This window comes from Candoia aspera, chromosome 1 (genome assembly GCF_035149785.1).
Source record: "Candoia aspera isolate rCanAsp1 chromosome 1, rCanAsp1.hap2, whole genome shotgun sequence".
NCBI classification, from domain to species: domain Eukaryota; kingdom Metazoa; phylum Chordata; class Lepidosauria; order Squamata; family Boidae; genus Candoia; species Candoia aspera.
In genome coordinates, this window is record NC_086153.1 from 84,270,696 (window position 1) to 84,296,926 (window position 26,231).

General features: G+C 37.5%; 2 protein-coding genes across 5 annotated transcripts in view; one reads left to right on the forward strand and one right to left on the reverse strand.

The window, feature by feature from the left end:
* Nucleotides 1-19,727, forward strand: part of RGS17 (regulator of G protein signaling 17) — a 65,594-nt gene extending 45,867 nt beyond the window's left edge. For 3 of the 4 annotated variants that reach the window (XM_063308429.1, XM_063308422.1, XM_063308439.1), the window contains exons 3-5: nt 11,487-11,576; nt 16,244-16,478; nt 17,510-19,727. In XM_063308429.1, the coding sequence (XP_063164499.1) occupies nt 11,487-11,576; nt 16,244-16,478; nt 17,510-17,698 (514 nt within the window). In that variant the 3' untranslated portion in view covers nt 17,699-19,727. The remainder of the gene's footprint in view (nt 1-11,486; nt 11,577-16,243; nt 16,479-17,509) is intronic. The other variant, XM_063308447.1, reaches the window with a different exon arrangement.
* MYCT1 (MYC target 1) overlaps nt 16,099-26,231 on the reverse strand; it is a 202,400-nt gene continuing 192,267 nt past the window's right edge. Inside the window, exon 3 of the transcript XR_010068310.1 lies at nt 16,099-16,112. The gene's annotated coding sequence lies outside the window, so the exon portion shown is untranslated. The remainder of the gene's footprint in view (nt 16,113-26,231) is intronic.

Sequence of the window (26,231 nt, forward strand, 5' to 3'; positions counted from 1 at the left end):
CTCCTCACAAAGCTTCATGAAATGCTTAAGCAGTTTCATTCATCTGAATTCTTCTACTTTGACTATTTATATATAAGCACTTTTTTATTATGTGAGGTTAGGAGACTCCTTTCTTGATGGCTAATTTGAAAAGCTCCAGTAATTCTAGACTCAAACTGAGGAAGCTGTACAAAAGTTGAAAACCTGCTCTTCTCCAGCTGAAATCTTTGAGTTCATTCCTTATCGTTTTCATTAGTGATATTTATTATCAAGTGAATAGATTCTTCCAAAGCAGCATAATTCAGCTGTTGCTGGTTTCCTCCAGAATCTCAGCATTTGTACCTCCTCGATAATGTATGTTTACACAAATAGCTTTTATTATATAATTGCCCCATCTCAGACATCAAATTTGATTTGGGCTGAGAAATATACATAGATGTCTATTACAAGCTGCAATGACATCATGTGTGTCACTGATGATGCCATGATGCATGGGATGCCACTTGCTCCCCCAGTTTTCCATTTGGAACCCTCAAATTGCTTCTTTTAAACTGATCTGTCTGAAGGCATCCAATGATTTAGGCCTCTTCCTCTGGCAAGAGCATACAATTGTGAGAATTATAAAGCAGCAACTTGATTGGCAACTTGACATAGGAAATGAAAAAAAGTTCTTGTGATGCTGGCTGACATTTATGACTGAACATGATGAACTGATTGCTTAGTGCCTTGATATAGTACCCTTGGATTTCATTCAGCAAAGTTAAGTGTTACTGGTTGCAAAACGAGGATATGAATCAGGATTTGCAGCATATGTATTTACTATTTTGCAGAGATGCCTCAGGTGCAAACACACCACACACATTCATGCACATACACAGAGGCCAGGTTTGCTACAGCCATTAGGACTGAGGCCACAACCTACTGAGCACAATTTGGCTCTCTTCAGACCTACTTTGTGTGAAGCAAGGTTATGTACTGTGTCTCAAAGCATTTCAGAAATATTAGTTATGCTACTCCCTTACAATACTGTTTGGTGTAGGAGGAAAAGGAGAAAAAATACCAATGTGCATTCTGTTTGTTAAACTATACTCCTATACCCCTAGATAGGATTAGATTTTTCTTCAGTGCTGGGCACTTTGTCAAAGAAAGATTCAAGACAGGAAACAATAAACCTTGGAGATCTTAAAACAGCAATGTATATATGAGATTAAAGATTTGAGCTTTGGAAAATAATGCAACCAGATGAAGAAGCAAGAGAGTAAGAAAAATGAAGGAGCAATACTTATGAATTCATTGTCAGGTATTCACTGAACAATCATATCCAAGGAAATTTGCCTGATTGTAGAAGAATCACATCCAGAATATTGCTGGCCTTATTTTTTAAAATAGGACAGCAAGCTGTAAGATATATCTGATGGTAGTGAACATGCCCCCTGCCTATAAAAAAACAAAAGCAAAGCAGAACCCCTTAAAAGTACTTTATGGTACATTTCCATCTATAGCTTCTTTCCAAATGACAGTTCCAAAGATAGAATGTATTTCCAGAAACAAGTGGTACCTTTCATTTATTTTCATTCATGTTGCATTCCTAGAATCCATGAACTTAATGTGACCAAGATATTTATTGATGGTTTCCTAATAAATTGAGCTCATCAAACATATTGGTAATGTTTTCTTAGGCATGAATCAGAATGATAATGTTCAGAGCCAAATTTGATCTCCTTTCAATTGAGCAACTCTCTGCAACCTGGGTGTGGTGCCATTGTTGATGGCCTACAAGTCACTCCACCTTTCAAATATTTACTCTGCAAATATGCAGTAAGTCCTGATTGAGGAACTGTTTTCTGGAAGGGCTTTTAAAATGGAAGAATCAGGCTTAGTGAAAATAATTAAAATATCAATCTCTTTTGTCTGATGGGAACAACTAGATTTTGCTTCTACGTCTTTCATGGCCATCATTCAAAATAAGACTGAAGGAATTTCATTCTGTGGTTTTAGTTAAGTGGACATCTCTGCTGCATTTTTTAAGACCAGCCATTCAAAAACATTTCATTAGGAATCCCCAAGCAGGCAACTGTATTTGTGCCTTTGTAAACGGTTTGATCTGCAGCAGTTCAGAGGCACAATCCAAAGACCCATCAGGTGCCAATTTTGCTGAAGAGCCATGATTCTCAGTTGTGACTGTGATGGGTGGTTGTGTGGGACTTCTATGTATAACTGCTTAAATTCTGCAGGAATATGGGATTTTTCAACAATTAATTAATTAATTAAATGCCATGTCTTTTTTTAAAACAGCATTATCTGATCATTTTTGCAGATCATTTATTTACTGTATTTCTATTTCATTTTATACTGTTTCCAATGCCCAGAGCATATTGAAGCTTTGTATACAGATTTAGTTTTTAAAAAGTAATTAAAATACAAAATATAGTAATATAACACTCCCAAAATTAAAAATCTAATGTAAACATCTTTAAAATGGGAAGCAGATGGATACACTCACAAAGCGTGTGTGAAGAGAGCAATCCAACCCTAATTCTTAGGATGTTAGATGCTAGTAGCAAAGCCTTAGATTCTGGTTTATAGTTCAGAAAGACGGTCAGTGCAATTGTTTCAACACTAGGTTCCCAAGTGAATAACCTAGCATCACATTCAGAAACCCTGCCATGGCATTCTGTCTCAGATTACAATCTGCTTTTTAAAAAGTTTAGACTAAATCAGACCAGATTATCTGGTCAACATTTATGCACTGGTTTGGAGTTCTACTTATTGCACTTTTTCTCAATTCAGTGTTTTTAAACATCTGACTAACTAGGGCACTAAATATTTGGGAGCAGGGAAGCTAGAAACCAATACAAATAATAAAATAAAAGTCTTGAGTTTCATAGGGACACACATCTGGTTTTATTGAATGGCTGAGCAGAACTTAGTGGTCTGATAACTAAATAATGAAAAATTATTGAGCTCCCTGCAATGAAGGATGAAATATGAAACTTTGGGCTAATTTATTATCTCACAGCCTAATTTCCTACTTGCAGAGGGTTTATCTTCTAGCCACATATCATTCCAAATCAGCTTAATATGTCAGTCACAGCAGGAATAACAGTCTTGAATTTTGGAACTTAAGCACTATTTTTGGAAACAGTAGAATTAAGCAAGTCTTTCAACACTGTCTGTTTTCTTATAAACCAAGAAACTTATGAAATCTCTCAGTTAAGAAGAAGCCTTGCTGTCAGTTTTTGCCCTTCTTAGAAATCTGGTAGGATATAAACACTCCTTCACCACGCAGACTCAACCAGTCTGTTTGAAACCAGGAACGTTAATAGTGTCTCACACAATGTACAGTATGCTTATTCTCATTTCTGCACCCCACCAACCCATTTTTTTCCTTTCCTTTCCTTTTTCTTTTTTCTTTCACAGTTGCATTTGTTTCATGGACTTCTTCCTTTCCAGCTGAATGAATGTTAGAAAGAAATTATGTAAAGGGGCCCATCCCTCAGTAGGATGACACTCAATTGCAATCAGTCCCTAAGAAACCTTTATTTTAATCTGTACTTAAATCACTATAATGAGCCACTTGTCTCAGGTGATGGATTGGGAAGGACATGGGACTCCTTCTTATCCCCCTTGCTGCCCAAGTAGATCCCTCCTGGCCAGGGCCGCAACTAGGGTCTGTGTCACCCAGGGCAAACATGGATTCCGCACCCATTTTGGTGCCCCACCAGCGCTCATTTTGGCACCCCACCAGCGTGGCACCGAGGGCACATGCCCCGGTTGCCCGCCCCAGTTGCGGCCCTGCTCCTGGCTGAGTATCCCGTACTCAGGACAGCAACCTGCCAGGCTTCCCTGCAGTTCCATCGCTTTCCCTTCATACTAGGTAAGGAGCTATTCCACTCCAAGCATTCATGGCTGAGAACATTCAGCAAGGCAGCATCTGGAGCCCAGGATCAGGCAGCAGGTAGGGACCAGGAGGAAAGATTAATTTAGGCTCCCCTCAAGCTTTCCAAGTGCCCAAACCTGTAAGGTTTAACCAAACCTTGCCATAGGCCCATTCTCATCAGCACAAGCTTGTGGACACCTTGCAAACTGCTGGTAATTGAGATCTTAGACTGACTTCTCTGTGGCTACTTTCAAACCTGGATCGGTAGTAGCAGTTGTGTGCTAGGGGTGGGCTTTGGCCCACATTCTCTAATCTAGGCATCATCTTTAAGACTCACTTGTCAGAATGGAAACCCAGGAGATTGCCAAGCCAAAGTTGATCACATTTCCTGCTTCCTTCCAGCAGACCATCAACTCTTTTATTACACACTGAAATATGTCTATTTGTCGGTCTCCTGGGAGCAGTCCAGCTGGCCCCCTATGCTGTCCAATTGTCAAAGCACAGCTTAAGATCCTGTTCAACTGGGCAGGATAACAACTGCTCTCAGACCCATCTGCCTTTGAATTGAATTTTGTTTTAAATATTTAAACAGCTAAACTTTTCTTGTTTTCCTGTAGATTATTTTATTGAATTGTCTTACGGTTTTTGCTTTTGTACACTCTTCTGGCCTCTCATGGGAGGAAGAGCCATATAGAAATAAAATAAACAAATAATATTTATCTAAGATATTGCTTCCGACAAGAAAAAGCATGGGAATACACACACATACAATATTAACATTTGGTGTGCCTCTGCATTAATGCTCAGTATTTTAATCCCCCGGAAGGATTAATTTTCTCACAGAATACTAATAGTCACAGGGCCCAAGCTCCACCCCTGGAGCACAGCTGTTTTGCATATATTTCAAAATCTATCTGCTTACAAAGCAAGCACACTCAGCCCTTTCTCCTACCACTTTATTTTTTCCACCTGTCTCCTGTTATTCCTAATCCACTACTACTGCTTTTCTCATCAATGCATGCACATCCACTTAAAGTTTTAAAAAATGGGCCACAATGATAGTAGCAATGGTCCAGACTAAGAAACATGACAATAACCTCAGAAGGTTGAAAATAGTGCTGGATATATTGCTACCAAATATTTTGACATACAATGCCAATTATTTGCACTGCTTAGTTCCACAAATCTGAGGTTTTATTCATTCTGTTGTAATACACAGGGTGTAACAAAAGTTAGGCCCTAGGCCAATCACAATATGCTTTATTAATCTTTTTTTCAGCAAAAATATTACTGTACTTAGGAATTTTCAAAGGTTGTGTGAAATGAGAAAGGAAGCATTTAGAAGAGAATGGCAACTGATTCGAACATTTAATGTAATTTATATAACACATAGTCTATAGGGCCTGATTTTTGGTACCCCTTGTATATATGAATGTACCGGCATTCACTAAATACTTTTCATAGTGTATTTCCTTATGATTAACCTATGATTTGGGCTCCAGTATATCTTGTGCAACTTCCAGATCCAGACAGACAGGCAGGTACCAGCCAATCAACCAGACATCATTGTAGTAGACAAAGACCAGAAGACGGTGGTGATGGATGTAGGAGTGCCAAGTGACAGCAACATCAGGAAGAAGGAGTATGAGAAGCTGGAGAACTACCAGGGCCTGAAGGAGGAACTAGAGAGGATGTGTAAAGTGAAGGCCAAAGTGGTCCCAGTGGTGGTAGGAGCAGCACTCGGGGCTGTGATTCCCAAGCTGGGAGAGTGGCTCCAACAGATCCCAGGAACAACATCAGAGCTCTCTGTCCAGAAGAGGGCAGTGCTAGGAACAGCTAAGATACTGCACAGAACCCTCAAATTCCCAGGCCTCTGGTAGAGGACCTGAGGTTGAGGAAGACACATACCACGCATCGGGCTGAGAAAAATTATAACCATAAATTGCCCTGAATTTGACTGGTTCTGCCATTATTTCCCCATTTTAGCTACCTTCAGCGTACACTGGTAGTCCCTCTGCTTCTCAACTAAAATTGCAGTTACTGCTTTACTGCCGCATTACTCAATCACTGCTGAATCTCCATTGCTGTCCAAAGGCACTGTGGTGTACCAACACTGCCTGCAAGGGAGGAATGTGTTCAGAAAACACATACTGTGGAAAAGTGGATTCTAGCACACTCAGTTCAATCTCAGCATGGCATCAATTAAAGAAAAATTAAGAAACCTGGAATTACAGTTTGCTATGTACACTAGACTATGATTATAACCCTTTCCAATGCCTGATAAGCAAAACCTCTTCATTACAGAATAATTCAGTGTCAGGCCAAGATATATTGTTGCCTGCTAAGGACTAACAAATCCTCCATACACCACTCTGATTCAATGTGCAAAATAAAGCAGGTGGCATCTAAAAAAAAAATAGCCAAAGACCTCTCAACAAAATAACTAGTCATTTTCTGCCCCTTCATAATTGCCCACATAAACCAGTAGCTTTCTTAACTTTTTTTTTCATCACTCTTCAAAAGTGCTGTTCATTTTTCATTACTGTAAAGATATTAGAATGCCATTTGGGTACGTTGTTTGACTGTGTTTTTATCCATTTAGGGAGGACAAAGTCTCCTTTGAGTTGAACTCAACTCTTAGTAACTCAAAAAACTTTTGAGCACTTTTGCAATAAAGGAAGCCCAAATAAAGTTTTATTTTGGTTGACTTTTTAAAACTGACACCTTAAATGCAGTGCTAAAAATAAGGTTTGCTTCAAAATATGGGTTTTCAATACAGTCAAATACTAGAGTTACCAGAGGACAACGCAGTCAAGTGGAGGGTTATATTAATCCTTAACTTTAGGGCTGGTAAGCAGCCTTTCTTGATCAGATTATTTCATTTATTTATTTATTTATTATTCAAATTTTGCTACCGCCCGTCTCCCCCAAAAGAGGGACTCTTATGTTGTAGGGTATGTGACCCACCTCACATGTGTTTGTTTGTTTACTTTGATAATGTCATTGCTTAAAACTATAATATTTATAGTATTTATTTATATATTTTTATTTATGTTATATATATTTATAATAATATATAATATAATAAATAAAAATATATTTATTATATTACTATGTTATTATATTTATATTTCTTTATATTGTATTTTATATTTGTAACTTGTTTTTATTTTTTTATGGGATTTTAACGTTTATTGTTATAGTATCAATTTTATTGTAAACCTCCCAGAGTCCCTGTTTTGGGGGAGATGGGCGGTAACAAAATTTGAATAATAAATAAATAAATAATATGCTATTAAAATTATAAGCTAACATTATTAGTTAGTATGCACTACATCTACTAAGACACCTTTGGTTTAAGGCAGTGTTTCTCAACCTTGGCAACTTTAAGATGGGTGGACTTCGATTCTCCATTCCACTGGCTGGAGAATTCTGGAAGTTGAAATCCACCCATCTTAAAGTTGCTAAGGTTGAGAAACACTGATTTAAGGAGCTGCTGACCAGTGATACATCTGCATCTTTTTGCCTTTGAATCTAAGATGTTGCACAGACTACCATTTTTTTAAATCTGTCGTATTTAACTGAGCCCCCACCCCACTGATGGAATGGCATCACCTTCTCTGTGCAGCACACCAATCTCCCCCCTGCCCAGTTTCTCAGGGTTGGAGAAAGATAAGAGAAAACAGCATTGAGAAGATGGTGGAGTACTACTTATTCCATCTTTCTGTGTATTAGCATACAATGATGGTTTTTAACCCTAATGTATATTAACATACCACATGCGTATTTTTTAAAAAAGGAAACAAATATAGTCTTGGAATGCAGTCTGGGCATCAAAGTACAACTAAGGGTAGGGTTCATTTAAAAGCATCAGCTTGAAAAAATAAGGTGCCTATGCAAAAACTAGCAATAAATGAACAACATATTGTGGGACCAATAGCTGCATTAACAAGTGTAATACAGTTTACAGAAAATATGGAAAGCTTTGTTTTGTTGTTTAGTTTGCAATTGTTGTTGCAGCCTTTGAAAATGCAGTTTTTGCATATTTGAAATATAAGTAGCATGTGGAAGATTGTTTTGACTAACTGAAAAGTTGGCCATTTTTATTAAAATTCTGAAGATTAATATAAGTCAAAAAATGTCAGAAGATATTAGAAATGTGTCTTACTGTTATCTACTGAAAAAGCCATATCCTGTTTTCTGATGCCAGACAATTTTACATATGGGCAGATTCAAACACATTTGCCGGCCACATCTATCATTTTTAGACCTACCCTGCCAGATCTCCCTAGTGGGGAAAAAAAATCATAATTTTACAAAGATGGAGTATGAGTATTTGTGAACAAGACTGTTAGACATGTAGTTTACCACCTTTTTAAAATGCTTATGGATATCTAGGTTTGATAGAAACATCAGTCCCTATTGATTTTAAATCAATTCACTATTCAATCAATTCACTGTTCAATAGGAGCCATTATTTAGGAGTGCAGTATACACTGCTTCGAACTTGTAGGTAAAAGTGGATTAGAAATCTAAGAAATAACTAAATACATCCTTAATTCTCTCTGAAGGGTTCATCATGATAAAATACTGGCCCTGTAAGCTAAGCAAGAAGTTCTCTTTGCCATACATACAGATTACTGGGAACAAGGAAAGGGAAGTAAGTTGTTACAAGCATAGTAGTGTGGATCAATAGATGCTTAATAGATTAAACTGGCCTGTGATTTGTTTTAAAACATTTAAATACACTGCTATGAAGCCAAAGATTTTTAGAGTTTACTAAGTTGCAGATGACAAATGGCAATACAAGCATAAAACCAATCACTGTCCAAAAGTGAAAAGTCAGTTTTTTTATATTGACCTGGCTGTTCAGAAATTCTGTTTGAATATCAAAATAAAACTTTGCCTGATAACTAGAAAATAGCCCAGTTGCTAATAGGTAAACCTCCCGAGGTTGAACATTCTGAAACTGAAGCACCAAGACCAAGTAAAATGAAATATGACAATGTTTCTTATGGAAACCTACCATCAAGGGGACAGTAATTGGAGCAATCATTGTTCGATTATCTTAACATATATGCAAATTGTATGTAGAAGGTGAACCCTCAGGTATTAGATTCCAAACCACTTAGGGCTTTATACTTTGAAATGGATGGAGAAGTTGATTCAGAGATGGTAGTGACACACAGCCTAAGGCAGGTAGTACCAGGTTCTACCTCAGCCATTCTGGTCACTGACAGTTATAGAGGCCTGACTGACAGATGTGAGAAACTCTATACATGCTAAATATTCTCTAACTTTGCCACAATTCTTTTTGATTTCTTGAGAAATCCTCAAACGCGTCAAAGAGAAATCATTGAATTGAATTCAATTTTTCAGTGGTAGCAAAATTTACCAGGATTGTTCTGTTATAAATTAACATCTTAGGGATTTTAAAGATAATTGATTTTGTACCACCAAGTAGGTGTAAACTCTTAGTGACCACATAGATAGACTTTCTCCAGGATAATCTGTCCCCAGCCTGGCCCTTCAAGATTTCCATCAGTGCATCCATTGCCACTGTAATCTATAAAGATAATTATAGATATTTAATTAAGGGATTTAGTAAGCAACTATTATCTAAAAGCTAAGTTGTTTTTAAAAACATTGCTTTTCACTCAGATTTGTAGTAAAGAATTAGGCCTTTGGACAAAGAATTTATCTTGTGAATAATATGCCCCCATACATATGGACCACTATTTCCATGCTGACTTTCTTCAGAGAAGTAAGAATCTGGCTCTGGTAGAGAGCATTGGGAGGATGTTAAGTTTGGGGTCTGTCCCTGTTGGATTGTACCATTATGTTTTGTTGCTTTCATGCTTATTTTTGCTCAGATCTGTGCCAGAAGTGGCATAGAAATATCAATAATAAAAATATAAATACATTCATATTCTCAAGATCTAATAAAGTTGTTGTTTTTTTTAAAAAAATAAACACATTTCTATTGGTGTGAAAAGATTATGGGTCAAAATGCTATTCATCTGACTGCTATATATTGAACTCATTCTGCCAAGGGATCTTCTCACCTTAATATAAAAAAACATACAAGCAAATGGTTCCAGGCAGCTAGATGCATATGTTTTATTAATTTAAAATGATGTATAACTTGATTAACTCTCAGGGCAATGACATCAATCATTCTGTGACAAGCTCCTCATATTACTAAGGAAATTCTACGGTACTTTCCCCCCTTGTTCTTACCTTGTGGATAATAATTTGATTCCTTACAGATATACATTGAACACAACTTTTCCATTTGACACAAATGGATAAGACAGTTTAGACTGGGGATGGTTTTTCTTATCCTCAGCCTTAACATCTGGACCTCAGCACATGTTTACATTATGTCAGGCTGGCATTCTCTGATCTTTACTTTGTCCTTCTGCAACATGAGTTTTCTGTTCCGGTTTCAGCCTATCTCTGTGAATTATAAGGATTGCCACATGTGGCATTTGTTTCACTGTAGCATAAATAAAAACACTGAAAACAGTTTTGCAGGGTTAACACTAGAGCTTCAAGGCAGGTGGTTTCCCATCCTGCCTCCAGAATCTTCATCTCTTCCCTCTTCCCTGGATTCTGGGGTTTCCAAAATGTGTAAAAGAACTAATCACACAGCACAGGGACAGTAAGTTGGGTCTTAAATGGCATTTGTCATTCCCTTACGTTATATATGCATGCCATTTTTTTAATCAGTTCAATTGTGTCCAATTCTCAGAGACTGCCTGGACAAATACCTGCAGTTTTCTTGGCAAGGTGTTTCAGAATTGCTTTGCCATTGCCTCCTTCCCAGGGCTGAGAAAGAGTGACTGGCCCAAGGTCACCCAGCTGGCTTTGTGCCTAAGGCAAGACTAGAATTCATGGTCTCCTGGTCTCTAGCCTAATGCCTTAACCACTACAACAAACTGGCTCTCTATGCATGCAGTATAAAAATACAAATTAGGCAATTTAAGAAGCTTAAAGGACTGGAATTAAGCAGAGACACAGATCAACTTTGCTTTAAAAAAAAAAAGACTAGGCCCCTTTCATAAAGAAAGAAAGGGAAATGTTATGACTTCAATTTTTGGAAATTAAAGGCCAGTGCCACTGCAACAGAGGAGCTATGAACTGGCTAATGGCACTGCTAAATTAGAGCTACTAAAATATGTAAAAATGCCTCACTTAGAATTTATGTAATGGAGGTTTAATTCTACCACTCAGTCTTGAAATAGGGCAAAATAAAATACCTATACTTATTCTTTCTCAGCATGTATCTATGCATTTGATTTTACTTATTACAGATAGAAAGATGTAATGGAATGACTTAATTACCCTATTGAATGAAATGTTATGGAAATTGTACTTATTTTTATAAAAAGGCATATTCTCCTTCTCTTGATTTAATGTCAGTTAAGGAAGTAAGTTGGAGTCATTCAAGACCAGGGAAACCTCCTATTGGGGAGAGTCAGCCATTGGCTTGCATTTACTATCAGGAAAGTCTCGCCTTGACCTTGCCATTTCTCTTAAAGCTCTGGCTTGTTTTGTATGTTTTACATTCATTATTTTACATTAATTTTCTCTAGACAAAATAAAGTGTTGTACTACATTGCAGCCTCACTGTTAGGAATGAAGATAGAGGGGACAGCACAAGAAGACCGACACACACTAGCAAACTGGAGAGCATCCAGGTCATTGAAGAGTGGTAAGTTTTTCATTTGTGTCCCCAGTTGCCTGGGAAAAGTGTGGAGGTTGACTCTTAATGCACCCTCTCCTTGTTTAGCAATGTTCTGTTCCAACAACTTGGTCGTTAAGCGAAATGGTCACTAAGTGAACATGTGACAGAGAAAGAGAGACGCTGCGAAGATCCCTGGTTGCTGCCCTCATTCAGATAAACTTCTCTTGTACAGTGTCCTGTGCCTGGCCTGTTGTTGTTTTTTTTGCCCCCTCACAAGGTGGAGAGATTGCTTAAACAAGCTATCTCTTCCTGAGCTTTTCTTCACAGCGCAGGGCTTTCCTTAAAAAAAATGCTAATTGCAATTTAACAAGCTCAGCTCTGTGACCTTAATTAGTTGATTAGAACATTCCAGCCTCCTGCTGCTGTCTGAAACTGACCAGACCTTGATCAGTTTCACACTGAAATCCTTTGTTGTCCTAAATGTACACATTGGTAGGATTTTTTTTTAAAATTACCATTTATTACCTTTGTATTTGTGAGTGGTTGTTACTGGAGGTAGCTGCTCAACGAGGAGTGGCTGTATGCATTACCTGATCCACAGAGATTTCCCTATGAGAAATCATATCTAGGAACAAGTCATCTAGGTTTTTCATCCAGTTGCCTTGTTCATTTCATAAAGAGATATACTTCTTTAAAAAGTATGTGTGGGGTGTGTGTGTGTGATAAATAATAAATTAGCTTGTGTAGCTGTAATGCCACTAACCCAGAATAAGCTTTTCTTCCATAACAATAAAAAAGTAATCAAGGCATAAAAGGGTTACAAGCATACCATACATACCTAAAGCCACATAGAATGGTTTGTTAAACAGCTTACTTTAAAAACATGCCAATAAGAATGGAGGCGATATCTAAAATTCCCCAGAACCAGAGATTTAATTTAATGGAACTTACAAGACCTGTGAATCCCTGTTGATGATTATCTAAACAAGAAACAATCATAGGAGATCTTCTAGCTTGAATCTATCAGTTTTATCACTGACAGAAGATTTGCACAAACATTTAGATTCAGGTGAGATTTTTGGAAGGCAGGAAGCACTTATTCATATCACGGCTGTAGCAAGAAACATCTCTCATAGGCTGCTTCCAACATTTCATTCTCAGGCAGAGAATTACTCATAATTTCCTTGCTTAAATTATAACAATTCTCATTTTGGTGCATTCACTTCTCATTTGTGTTTACGGGCATAATTCTGCCATATTTAATACTATTAATATCCCAGTGATACGTTTTCAACTGCAAGTGCTTCAAAACTTAGACACTTTTCTTAAAATGTAAATGAAATTGTTCTGTGTTTACAGTTTTCATTCCTACGGTTTCTCCGACTTTGCACTTCAGCACAGGGCCACCTTGTGGACAAAGTATGTTTCTGTAACACACCAACTAGTGTCAAAGCAGTTCCCTGTTATCTACTGCCAAGGATTCACTTTTTGATCCTTTATGCTATTTGAATAATCTATTTTCTCCACACAGATAGGTTGTAATATACATTTTAAACTTCATTCATACATATATCAGGAGTCCTGATGTATGCATATAAGGTAAGGCAAAAATACCATCGAATCAAGCTTGACTCCTGTTGACTATGAGGACGCATTCTTGCTATTTTCTTGTCAACAGTAAGAAACTGATTCTTCTATGCCATCTTTCAGTTGTTCTTTTTTTTAACTTCCCATCTTATCTTACATGCCTAGAATTCTATTGTAGTCTCTCATCCAAGAATGAACCAAAATTAACCCTATTTATGTTCCAAATCCAAACAAAAGTTAGGCAATTATTGCCACCTACTAAGACATTTTTATAGACTTCATTTTATAAATTACTAACAATTCTGTCTTCTTTATTGGCCATATTATCAGAAGAGTATTTGAGCTTCAGCAGTTTTTTTCTTCGAATGTTTTAAATGTAAAAAAAGTATCATTTGCATCCTGTTATATATAGATTTTGCACATATTTTCCCTAATTTATATAACAGTTAATATCAATTTCCCAAGAAATGTTTATTAAAAAAACCCTACAAAATGTCCTGCTTGCCCTTTGACACTTAAATTCCCCAAATACAGGCTTTTAAAATATAAATGCAATTTAATATAAATATCAATTTAAACTATTTATATATTTAATATCAATATCAATTTAAACTATTTTTAAAAGCCTAACTTCAGCTGTTTGCATGCAATGTCCATTAGCATACTTTTGAAAATATGCTTTTGAATGGAAATTTGATCTGGGAAAGATAAAGTCAGCAGACTATACAACAGCAAAGTCCCATGCATAAAAGCATCCAAATTCGGAAACTGATCAGGGAATGATGAATAATAGTGTGCTTTGACGTCAGTATGGCATTACTAAGTCTGATAGGAGAAGAGCATCCAAATTTGCTCCCAATGGAATATATGGTGATTTTTTTTATATCTTTAAGTTCACCTGCTCCTATCTATTGATCTGTGATTTTTATATTCCCTTCTAGTTTGACTGCTAACCAATAATAGCAGTAATTGGCCAGTAGGTGCCAATAGTCAAGAACAAACAAAGATGAAAGTGCTAAAACAACTGTTTTGATGAAATGTTGCCTTATTAAGTTAATGATTTGCCGTGAATATTTGGATTTTAAAAATTGGTTTAAAAACCATGAACATCCTATACATTTATAAAAACATACAGTGAACATACAGTGAATATTATGTAAAAAATACATAGGGCTTAAGCTAAACAAATCTATTGCACATCATCAATCTTTCCACTTCTTTTTATTAAATAAGATACATTTTCTCCCCAAATGAAAGGAAGATGTTTTATTTTTCATTAAAAGCCAAGATAAACAGACCAAAGCAAAGGGACATGTTAAAAGGTATTTGTTACAAAAACAACGATTGGCACACTTAGAATTAAGGAATGCTCATCATTCCATCATGAATACCATTGGGAATTAATCTGGGACTTTCTTGGTAGCAAGGCCATTGTAGATCTGTGGCAGAACAAATGATAGCCAGAAGGAATCAGTGTGCCTATAAACTACACAATATAAACTGATCCTCCAGTTGCATAGATATGACTTATAGTCTGGGTACATATAGACTCTTCAAGTCATTCTGAAGCACACATGGGTAAAATTTCGCTGTTTCCATTATGAGTGTTAAAGCAAATACCTGAATAGGGTTGGGGGGGTTTCAGGTGCCTGTTCCACAGTGATGTTTTAAATTAGTATTTCAAGGATAGCCCAGACTGAAAGGAGTGTGCTTCAGCTAAGGAGGAATTGTGGCTCTCCTCCCGTTTCCTCCTCTGCATTCTGGAAACTTCTAGAATTTCTCCTCCCAAAACAAACACAAGCTAATTGAGCATCCTTCAGGTCAGTAGGTCTAAATAAAGGGAACCATGGGAATCCTGGGGTCAGTATAAAAAAGAAATGTGTGCATGTTAAATACTCACTATCTAATGAGTATTTCTGCTAGCTCACTTGGATTTCTTTTTGGCTGCCAACTGCTTCTACCACATGCTCTTGCTGAAAAGAATTAAAAGGCAACACATGAGGTCAAAAGTGATCCATTCCAAGCAGCCTTGCAATTTTCCACTGGTGCCAGTCTGGAAAGAGAATTTGTTATTAGACTTGAACATCGATATCAGTGCCCTAGCAGTTTCACTGATTAGATGCAAATTTATTTTGGTGGGCTTTGACTCATAATTCACACTGTTGCGGAGCATCTTTTCTGTGCAGTCTATTGTTTTTTTAATCCAATTGGAAGAAAGAGAAATCACTTTCAGAGCCTCTTCAAAGGGAAGTTAGAAAGTGGTTCAGGTATGAGTGCATGTCCTGCATTTCACCATAAAGTCTTCCAGTGCTGTTTTTCTGACTTCCCATGCTTTAGTTAAGTCCCAACGAAACACATTAGCAAGCAGCTCTTCCAATGTCCTGCGTTTTTGGGAGTCAGGCAGGCTGTGAAGTGATGGAAAGTAGTTAATGGGGGGGGGATTAAAAAACAGTACCAAGACACTCTACTGCCTCATAGCAATAAAGTAAACTCAAAAATACCACTAAAAGAAATTGAATTTGAACAGGATAGTGAGGTATAGTGGGTATACGGGCAACAGGGAGATCAGGAAGTTGGACGGGCAACAGGGAGATCTAGATTCTAGCACATCCTTAGCCATGGAAATTCTCAGGGTGACTTTGGGCCAGCCAACCCCTCACTCAGCCCAACCTACCTCACAGGGTGATTCTTGTGGGGAAAAATAGGAGGAAGGAAAGCCATGTATGCCTTGAGCTCTTGAAGAAGAGGCAGGATATCTAACAAATAAATAAATATTTGGTAGGGAATAATACTTTGGGGACATTGGAAGACATTTCAGCCTAGTATTACTATGAAATAAAGTCCAGTGGGGAATAAACAGCATTCAGTGAGGTTGTGGACTACACAGAGTGGCCCAGGAGAGATGAATTCTGGAGAAGCAAGTTAGTTGTGACTAGCTTAAACAGTATGGCCTTCCTTAGGACTCAGGTTTCAACACTAGGTCTACTTCATTGGAATAAATCCCATTAAACAATACAAGACCAGCTGCAAAACAAACCACTGTATGACAATATTTGTATTAATTTATCACTTTATGATGTTGCCCTTGTGGTTGCTATTTTTTGCAGCCAAAATCCCACCGCTGAAGAAATTCTGTCTTGGGCTCAAAATTTTGACAAGATGATGAAAACACCAGCCGGCAGGAATATTTTCAGAGAATTCCTTCGAACAGAGTATAGTGAAGAGAACCTGCTCTTCTGGTTAGCATGTGAAGACCTGAAAAAAGAACAGAACAAGGAAGTTATTGAAGAAAAAGCCAGACTTATATACGAAGACTACATCTCTATACTATCGCCAAAAGAGGTAGTACTTAAAACCCCCAAAGAACATATGGATAGTAGGGTGGTATAGTGAATAAGATGTTGGGGTAATCCTAGAAGTTAAACTCAGGTTCAAGTCTACCCTCAGCCATGGAAATGTGTCTGTGTGTGTGTGTTTAGCATGTGTATAATAGGATCTATGCATTGGACCCAGAGTTCCCATGAGCAAAACTCTGAAATAAGGACAGGCAATTTTCAGCCATTCCTTCCCCCATCTGCCTTTATAACCCCAGAAAACAGTGTTTCTCACCCTTCCATTTCTTTCAACAGGAGGCACTGCTGGATTTCTTTCTACCTGTGAAGGGAAACTCTGGATCCAAACATAGTTCAAATGGGCTTATTCCATAGTAAAAGTGTTTAGGAGTGCAGCCTTACATTTTTAATATAATTTCTTCTGGCATCCATTAAGAGATTACTTTGTTCTTTGTTTACTGTAGCGTATTATTAATTACCTACATTGTCTTGCACATGTTATATTAAACATATGGAGCAGATTTAACTAACTTAATAGAGATTGTATTAGATAAGACAGCATTGTTTAGCCTCTACATTTCAAAATCATTGCTTCATTGCCTTCTAATAAATACTAGTGTTTTATTTCAGTGTATGATTACACTGAAAATTTTAGAACCTAAAATATAGTATTTGGTGCCAAGGAAAATAAAAAAAATTTCCCAGTTAAAGATTCAATGGTAATTTGATTTTGGTGGGAATATGGTTTCTTCTGGACCTAAAGGATATTATATTTAACATCAGTGTTGTAATGGTGTTACACTAAGGCAAATGTCTCTTTAGTTCAGACAAGTAAAATTCATAGATTTAATTTTGGTTTCATTGATTTCAAGACACCCAGGATAATGCATATTGCCTATCAGTTATAATTGGGTTTTTGAAGATAATTCTTTATAGGAAAAGTCCCAATAAGTCCAGCTGTACTTAGTCTACAATTATGTTGATTGATCTGTGTAAGTTCCTCAAGGTGAGAATTTCATCATCTTTTCCTCTCCTCTGTAGGTTAGCCTAGACTCACGGGTGCGAGAAGTCATCAACAGAAATCTGTTGGACCCCAATCCTCATATGTATGAAGATGCTCAACTTCAAATCTACACATTAATGCACAGAGACTCTTTCCCTAGGTTTTTGAACTCTCAGATCTATAAATCTCTTCTTGAAAGTACAATGAGCTCTACTTCTGAGACTTAGAAATAATTTAGGGGGCTGAAATCTTGATTTAGCTTTTGGGGGATGGGTGGGGGAAGGACTATTAGGATGAAGACAGAAGTAACATTTTTAAAGCAACGGGGCTGCTCTGGAAGCACCTTCACTGCATTTAGTCCAAAATGTACCTTTCCTCTCCAGGGTCGAGCTCTGGAAAAACCGGTCCTGCCCCTTTGGAGCAGAAGCCGGCTGTGCATGGTGCTGATTTGCTGAGCCCCCCACCCCCATGATGTCACCAAGAAACCTCCCCTGCAATAGCTGGAACAATTTTGCACTTTAAGAAGAGTTTCCTTTTTAAATGAAGAAGGCAGTAAATGAATAGATAAACGGCCAAGTGTTCATCCGTCCTTTTGTTTTGGGGTGGACAGGGAAACAATGGGGTAGGGAGAGAGATAAGACTGGAAACCATGCCAGTTTTCAGTTCATTGGTCTTGATGGCTGCCATTTCAGCTGCGGATTCTGATGGGAAGCTGGGCTCATCCAGAGCTGAGGGATGCACTGAGAGCTCTCTTTTTATATTACATCTGTCTTCACCTTAGTAGTTCAATAACATCTGGAACTGAGTTCCTGGAGAACTACAGTTTGGCACTACTCAGGCTACTGTGAAGCAAACAAATACACGCAATGGTCTTTGTCTACATTTATCAAGGTCTTTCATTCTTGATTTTGGAAGGGAAAGAAGGTAGATTTGCCAAATCACACTTATTCACACACTTTTACACCTGCAGTTAAGATTACAATGATGTTCTTGTCGTTTTAATGAAGAGTTTCCTTGTGTATCCTCACACTGCATGTGCAAAGCAAAACTGCTTCACTTTATCACTTAGTTGTTGCAATATTTAATCCAACAACATAAATTATATCTATATTTAAGAACGTTGTGTGCAATATGGTCTTATGGCACACACACAGGGATTATTGGAGCGAACCAGAGAACACTCTGGCTTTTTAAAAAGAGAGACACAGTATAAATGCTCATACGGACAACAATTAGTCCTAAAGTTTAGCAATGCTATTCCCCACGTTCTGTGGAGGAAAATCCATTGCTATGTAAGACAGACAAACATTTCTATACAAGAAAGAGAGCAAGAAGTGTATGTTATTTATCATCATTTATTTAAAATTCAAAACAGAGGACTCCTCTGGTTATTGACTGCCAGAATTGTGGTATTTTCATTACAGAAATGTCAAAACTAACAACAAACATCAAAGCACAAACTACATGAAAGAAATCAAATGGAGAGACAGTCTACAAGCTGACATTGTTTATAATTGTTATAAGAACAGATAATCAATGTACATTTCAGATGTCAGATACTGTAATGGATTTATTAAAGACTGGCTATCCAGTTATCTAAAATTGTTGTGTAATGTTATGTAATTCAGCAAAAGAAAAGAAACAAAACAAAAAATCTTCCATACACAGAATCAAGGCTAAAAAAATTATGTTTTTAATTTAAAAGGTGAATTTTTAAAAATGCATAAATGTAGCATTTTGGTCAACATTGAAGACTAGCATTTGTCTATACATTCATTTTTCTTGAAGTTCTATCCTGTGAAAGGGAAAATTTGTGCATTTTTCACAAACTGAAACACAATTTTTAAAGGAAAGGCTAAGGAATAATATCTTCCGGCCCTCCTAATTTTAAAGGGTTCATTTATGGGCCAAAGTTGTGGAGATTTAGTGAATGTTAAATTCAAACCTACAGTACCGGCCCAAAAATAGTGGCAAGAGGTGTTCTTTTTTCTTTTTCAAATAAAAAACCCCATATTTCTAAGTATAGTAAAAAGGAAGATAATATGTGGTCCTCTGCTTACCTTAAGTTTAATTAACCAGGGGCAATCTTTTGCACAAGCCATCCTAGAAGGAATGCAGGTTTGGCTTAAAGCTATTTTTCTCTTGTGGAACTCCCATTTATTGCCAACGGGCAATTGAAAAGTCCCCTGAATTGAAAGGGATCCCCTCCTTTGCCACCGGTTCAGTTTTGTAGGTAGCTACCTAATGTTTTTTTTAAAAAAAAATCCCAATTTCCATACATGCTTGCAACTTTAAAAAGAAATAGCTAATTTCTAAAGAAAATAAGCAAAAAAACTTTTTTGAAGCTATTCATACTAGTACTCAGTCTTGAGATTTTCTTTGATGAATTTTTAAGAGGCCACAAAACAGATACATATTGAAGATATTATTATTATTATTATTATTAACAACTCTGGACTTGATGCTTGGCAACATTCTATAAACTGATTCTTCTCCCTGAAGTTAACTTCTTGTTGCTGTTGATGATGAAGATACGGTGTTAAACAAATAGAATTAAGTTCTCTAATGTTAGTTGCTTGTCTGCCAATTATTCCTGAGTTCGTCTACATAATAATGTGGATGTATTCACTAAGCATGCTGAGTCTCATTCATTGAAGTGGAATTTTTGCTGGAACAAGGTTGTAAACTTTTCCTTCTGAGGTTGCAGTGGCCAAAAGGACTTAGTACATAGATAACATTAAGCACTGGATGGTTTCATTCTAGTCCTAAACATCTGTGTCAGCAATCCTCCCCACCTCCATGCTAGCATAATACTGGAATCTCTTGATGTTCTACTGTCCAGAGAGCTGTATCTCCCCAGCTTAAGTCCTTCTTTGCTAGTGATTATGCCATTCATTTGTTTTGGAAGGGACTCATCCTTTCCCTCTTTCACTACCTCTTCATATTTAATTTATTGAACATGTGTCAAAGGGCAGAAGTGTGTGTGGTGGGGAACATATGTAATACTTTACTTACAATACTTGAAATCTGTATGCTTAGAGGCGGGGTGGGGAGACATGGACAATTTCGCTAACCATTTCTTAAGCTCTTTTGGTTTTGTAATTTATACAGAATTCAGGAGACAAGACTTTTGTAAAAAAGGGCTATTCTTTATTCCCTATGCAACTCTTTTAACTGTTGTAGTGTTTGACAAAATGGGATTTTCAAAAAAAAAGGCAAAAAAGTAAGAGAAAATTCTGCAAAGCAGGAAAAATAAAAGGTCTGTTTACACTGGCGTTTGCTGACTATCCTACCATACTCAGCACTTTTAAATATTGTTGTGTACGAAAATGTAGTTTAAAATGCAAGACAAATTATTTATAAAGGACATTCTTTTAATAAATACTTGTTTTATCTGAAAGTGTTATTGTGTTATGATATACTTTATTCATGTTGGTTAGTAATTTACCATTATGAATAAATTTTAAAGGTATATTGATAGAATCATATCTTTGAAGATGTTTACAAAAGCAACCTTTTTTTCTAAAGGAGAAGGTAGCAAGGGGAAAAAAAGCAAAGAACTGCCTCCTCCTACTGTGAAATTCTCATAATAAGTTTAAGATTCATTTTTTTCTTAATGAGAACTGAAATAATTGTGGTATTACATATCTATAACACCACAGTGAAAGTTACATTTCTATGGTACTCTCTGCATAATATATAGCTCTGTCTGTACATATTTATATGATGTGGATTCTGATTTGTTACGGTGTTTGAGACACAACTATCTCTGGTGCACACAACTAGGTCTATGTAATTAGAGAATATTGCATGTATTCAACTTTCAATATTGAGACTTCATATTTTCAATGTTACTATTTGATGGTGACCTGTTAACTAGAAGCTATCTTTATAAGATACTTTTACTATAGTGAGGGAGATGTCCATTTGACAGGATACTTTTCCTGAGGAACCTTAACAAAATATAAATATGAGGGCCTGGCAATAGCACCTAGAATTATGGTACTGGGCTTACTTTTATGAGTATTTGGTAATGATGTGGGAGGAGAAGTAAGATGCCACATTTGAACTGTTTCAGAAATTTTTAAGTGTATTGTTGCAATGAGACTATGTTACCATGTCAGCCTAAGTCCTGAACGTTACTGGATTTGTAGGTTGGCCAATTGAGCACTCTGTATTTTATATATTCTTCCTAGGAATGAATGTATATTTTAAATCCATATGGGAAATATATGTACACACCCACACCACATAACCCTTGTGTCCTTTAAACAGATACCAAAACAAAGGTTGTTGTTGTCAACATTCTGCAACTAAAAGGACTAGCAAAATTTATCTCATTCCACTTTTGCATACCTCAATTTTCAGTTTTCTGAAAGTAATATTGACAGTGTTTTAAACGACAACATAATCTCATTGCCCTCAATTTGCAAAACATGAACAGCCAATGATTACACTTCTAAAATTATTATTGTGCATGTACTATACAATAATTTTAATATAAATGAATTGCTTAATTATACTTATTACAGGCAGAAATAGACTGAAGATGTATTTACTTCTTGTTTTGGGATTTTAATGAGATCACAAATATATAAAATAAATATAATGCTTTTGATTAACAGATCAATGTGACTAAATTATATCTACAACTGGTCATGAAAATGTCATTCATGTCTCTTATTCATTCAAGTGCAATTTGTGTTTCTACAGGCTGTAGCCCCATTGTCTTTTCCCATGTTTTTCTGGTGGGCCCTCAACCCACAGACAAGGTTTTTCATGGACATAATGGGGAGGGGAGAATTCTGGTCAGTGAAATTGGGGTCTAAGTTGTAGTTCCTCCCTCCCTCCACACTGGTGCCACTTCCTGTCACATTTCTTCTCTTACTAAATAAATAAGCTGGTTTCTAGATAAATAAGAGTCCCATCAACCTTTCTGTGGGCTGTGGAGGAGGCATTGTTTTGTTTGTTAATATTAATTTAAGGTTTCCAATATACCCCAAGCATAAAAAAGAGGGAAAATGAAATGCCCAAGGTGTTAATATCTGAATGATTCCAACATGGTACAACTGTCATATGACAACACAAAACCTACTTGTCGCTTATACAACAGTTAAGGTATAGATATTAATCCTTCAGTGAATTCATACTTTCAGAAAAGTTTTCAATTAAGGGAAAAAACAAGAATTAATTTAACTTGCAAGAATAAACTTAGGGGAGGGTACAGTTTTAATATGAACAGGAATTATGTGTGATTGACTGATTTTTAAGCAAATGAGTTCTGTACTGTTGTCAGAAAAGGTCCATGGATATGTCCATGAAGTTACCAGGAATCACATTCCATTTGGGTTCTGTAAGTGAATGAGATCCTCTTAGAATGTATTCTTTGTTTGAACCACAGTCTCTATAGCTGTGATGTAGTATTGCAAGGTAAAAGAAGCAGGAAAATGCTGAATGCATGGCCAAGTTGTACTATTTCTGGAATGGGCAATTTATTGAGATTAGCGGGTGGGTGCCTTTTTCTTTTTTAATTTTGGGGATGTGTCATCAGCCGCCACTGAGGAAGACTGCCCATCCACAGCATGGGGCCACAGTGGCCATGGCCAGTCACAAAACCCTTTAGAAGAAGGCAAACTAGTGAAGCTGCCCCCTGCTACCTCTTCTCATACTCCAGGTTGTACTGCCAACTTAGCTTTGCCTTTTTTTCTGGACACACTTCCAAAGAAGGCATTGGGCTGTAGCCAACCAACACGTTTATCTTTTAAGATCTCACAAAAGGCCTCTATATGGTAGATGCTTTGCTTTGCAGTATGCCAGTTTGCTGTTCCTTTCTTGTTTTCTCAATTAAAAGAATCTTATAACAATAAAGTCAGGTAGATGAGGGAGTCTGAGGAACGGCAAGGCAAATCTCTGTTGGCACCCTGCTGTCACCCTCTGTCTTAGATCTGGCCTTGCATGCTATGGAACAAGCTCTTTGAGCCAATGTGGCCCCAAGAAGTTCAAATGTTGCCACTGCAATTTAATTTTTAATGAGACAGAAGCAGGAAAACGCTGAATGCATGGTCAAGTGTCTTTTGAGACTAGCTCAACTCCTTTTTACTTCATGGACACACCAAGATAGTTTTCTTGGCAGTAATACAGAAGTGGTTTGCCACTGTTTTCTTCCGGGATGATTCTGGCTACGCAGTCTAGCCCCTCACACTAGAACTCCCTGGAGGTCTCTCATCCAAGTACTAACCAGGCCCAACCCTGTTTAGCTTCCAAGCACAAACTAGATCATCCATTTAAATCAAACTTAGCTTTTGATTTATTAGACACATATCCTGCCTTTTGCACAGGAGTTTATGACAGCATACATACTGCCCCCTCCTCCAGTTTATCCCCACAACACCATTTCTGGGAGATAGGCTGGGCTGAGAGAGATAACTGGCCCAAGGTCACCCAGTGACCTTCTGTGGCTGGACACAGTCCATTTAAGGCAGCAGTCCTTATAGCATCCAAGAGACATAACCCAAGGACCAAAAGCCTGATCAGATTTCTTTTGTGGCTGCAGACAGAACTCCAGTCTTGGGAATCTGGTACCAGAAACTATCCCAGGCCTGCGGCCCCCTAAATAATTATGGAGGGGTGGAAAGAAGATGAAGAAGCTTAAGCAGTTGCCTGGCATGTTGCAATGACTCCTTCCTTTTGAAAGAATCTTTTCAAGTTCATTCCATGTTGTTTTGCCTGGGCTTCTCCATCCAAGGAAAATTTATACAAGCTAGCGTGAGGGCATAAATTATTTCCAATGATTCTATTTTTTGCAACCATTACTTGGAAAAAAAAATGACTTCCCAGGAGGGGATAAGAAACATTTCTCCACAGATACTTTCACCTGCTGGTCTGTCAACAGCAGAGCACTGGTTTCCTCAGGAGCAATGATACTGGGCCTTTCTTGAAATTACTCTATAAATGTTTACTGATTGAATTAGAAATCCAAATTACTTTATACACATCATGTAATCTGCTCCCATGGGGATTAAACCATCTCAGAGTCCTGTGTACAATAGTATATCAGAAATAAATTGTACATGAAAACCAGATTAAAACTGGTCTTCTCTAAATTTGGAAGATAAGCAATCTAGATTCATACATGGAGGTTGTTTAAATTGTTAATATTAAAAGGAACTGATATAATTCAGCTTGGATTTAATTTTTCCAACTGATTATAGTTTAAGCTTATTGCCTAGCACAGATTTACAAATAATAACACTCTTTCAAAGTATAAACAAATTATAGTCTTTACATTTAGGTCAAGTACATTACGTTCTTATGGCACTTGCTCCAAAGTAAATATGCCCTGAATTGCACAATTTGCTTAAGTCCTTCAAACTTCCAGATGTTTTTGCAAGAGGCAAAGAAAAAGCCTTGAATTTGAATATGTAGAAAAAACTTGCAGCCTAGGTTCTGGAAACATCTGTCTCATACTAAACAGGGTGAACAATGCAAAGCTGCTTTTGTGTGGCCCCTGAAATCAGCTTCAGAGCACCAAACAACTGCTGTTTGATTTCCAATCGAAGCGAAGATGAACCATCAAACAGCACAATAGACGCTAATCAAGGAACTATTAACTCAGGCAATCAACCAAGCAGCAAACAACAGCCCAATCAAGGAACTCCCAAAGAGAGAACAACACCCCCACCAACACAAGCAGGGCAAGCCACGGTATATAAACGGAGAGCAAGGCCCACTCCCTCTTCGCACTGAAGATGTTGCCTAGGCTGGCAATGAAACGTCTGCAAGAAAACAACAAGGCCCAGAAAGCACCAAGGACTCCACTGTTTGATTTCCCTCAGATTTTCAGCAGGAAATGAAAGAAAAGTGGCACATTAAAGACTTAAGGGCTCTTCCCCACAACCCTGGTAGCATGCTCTGCTCCTACCCTTGAGACAGGAGGAAAGTAGAAAACTTTTGCCCCCACAGCAGTACTTTTGCCAGGCCTGGAAAACATGATCGGCAAAGTTGCTGCCCTCACATGAAGGCAGGGCATCAGTTTCTGCAGTAGCTTTTGAGAAAGCAGGTAGAAAAGGGGACAATAGAGTCTAGTGGTAGTAGTAGTGACCTTGTGAAATATCTTCCATGAGGCCAGTAGCCAAAAAAGAAAAGAAGACACTGGCTGCCAGACAAGGCTGTTTTCTCTGACAGACGAGGAAGAAACGGTTACAGAGCTTCATGGTTGGCTGAGAGGAGGTGTCCTGCAGCAGGCCCAGTGGAGCCATACAGATGGTTGGCCTTCATTATGTTCCTCTTCCATGCAAATTAGAATGTTTGCAGGAAGGCAGGCTTGTTCTATTCAGCTGGAAAACACTAGCTAGCACCATGTGCAGTTTTCGTTGGCTGGCTGGGGAACTGCACACATCTTAAAGTTGCTAAGGTTGAGAAACACTGGTCTAAATGGAGAAAAGGAAGGTTCACTTGGAGGAAAGCTCAAAAAAACAGGCTCATTTTGAGGAACTACAGCAGAATACAGGAGATAGCAGGTACCCTTTGGATATGAGTTTACCCTCTTTTGCTGTTATACCGTATTTCATTAATAACCATATAAAAAATAATGTTTAAAAATTTGAATTGCCTATTTCCATCATGCTGGAACCAGTTGCCCTATTTCTCGTCGAAGTATTACTTTGAATAGTGGAAATTCAAATAATGCGACCATTTTGTAGGATTCCTTAACGGCGCTAATGGAGACTAAATGCAGTTCCTGGTAATACCGAATAGCAA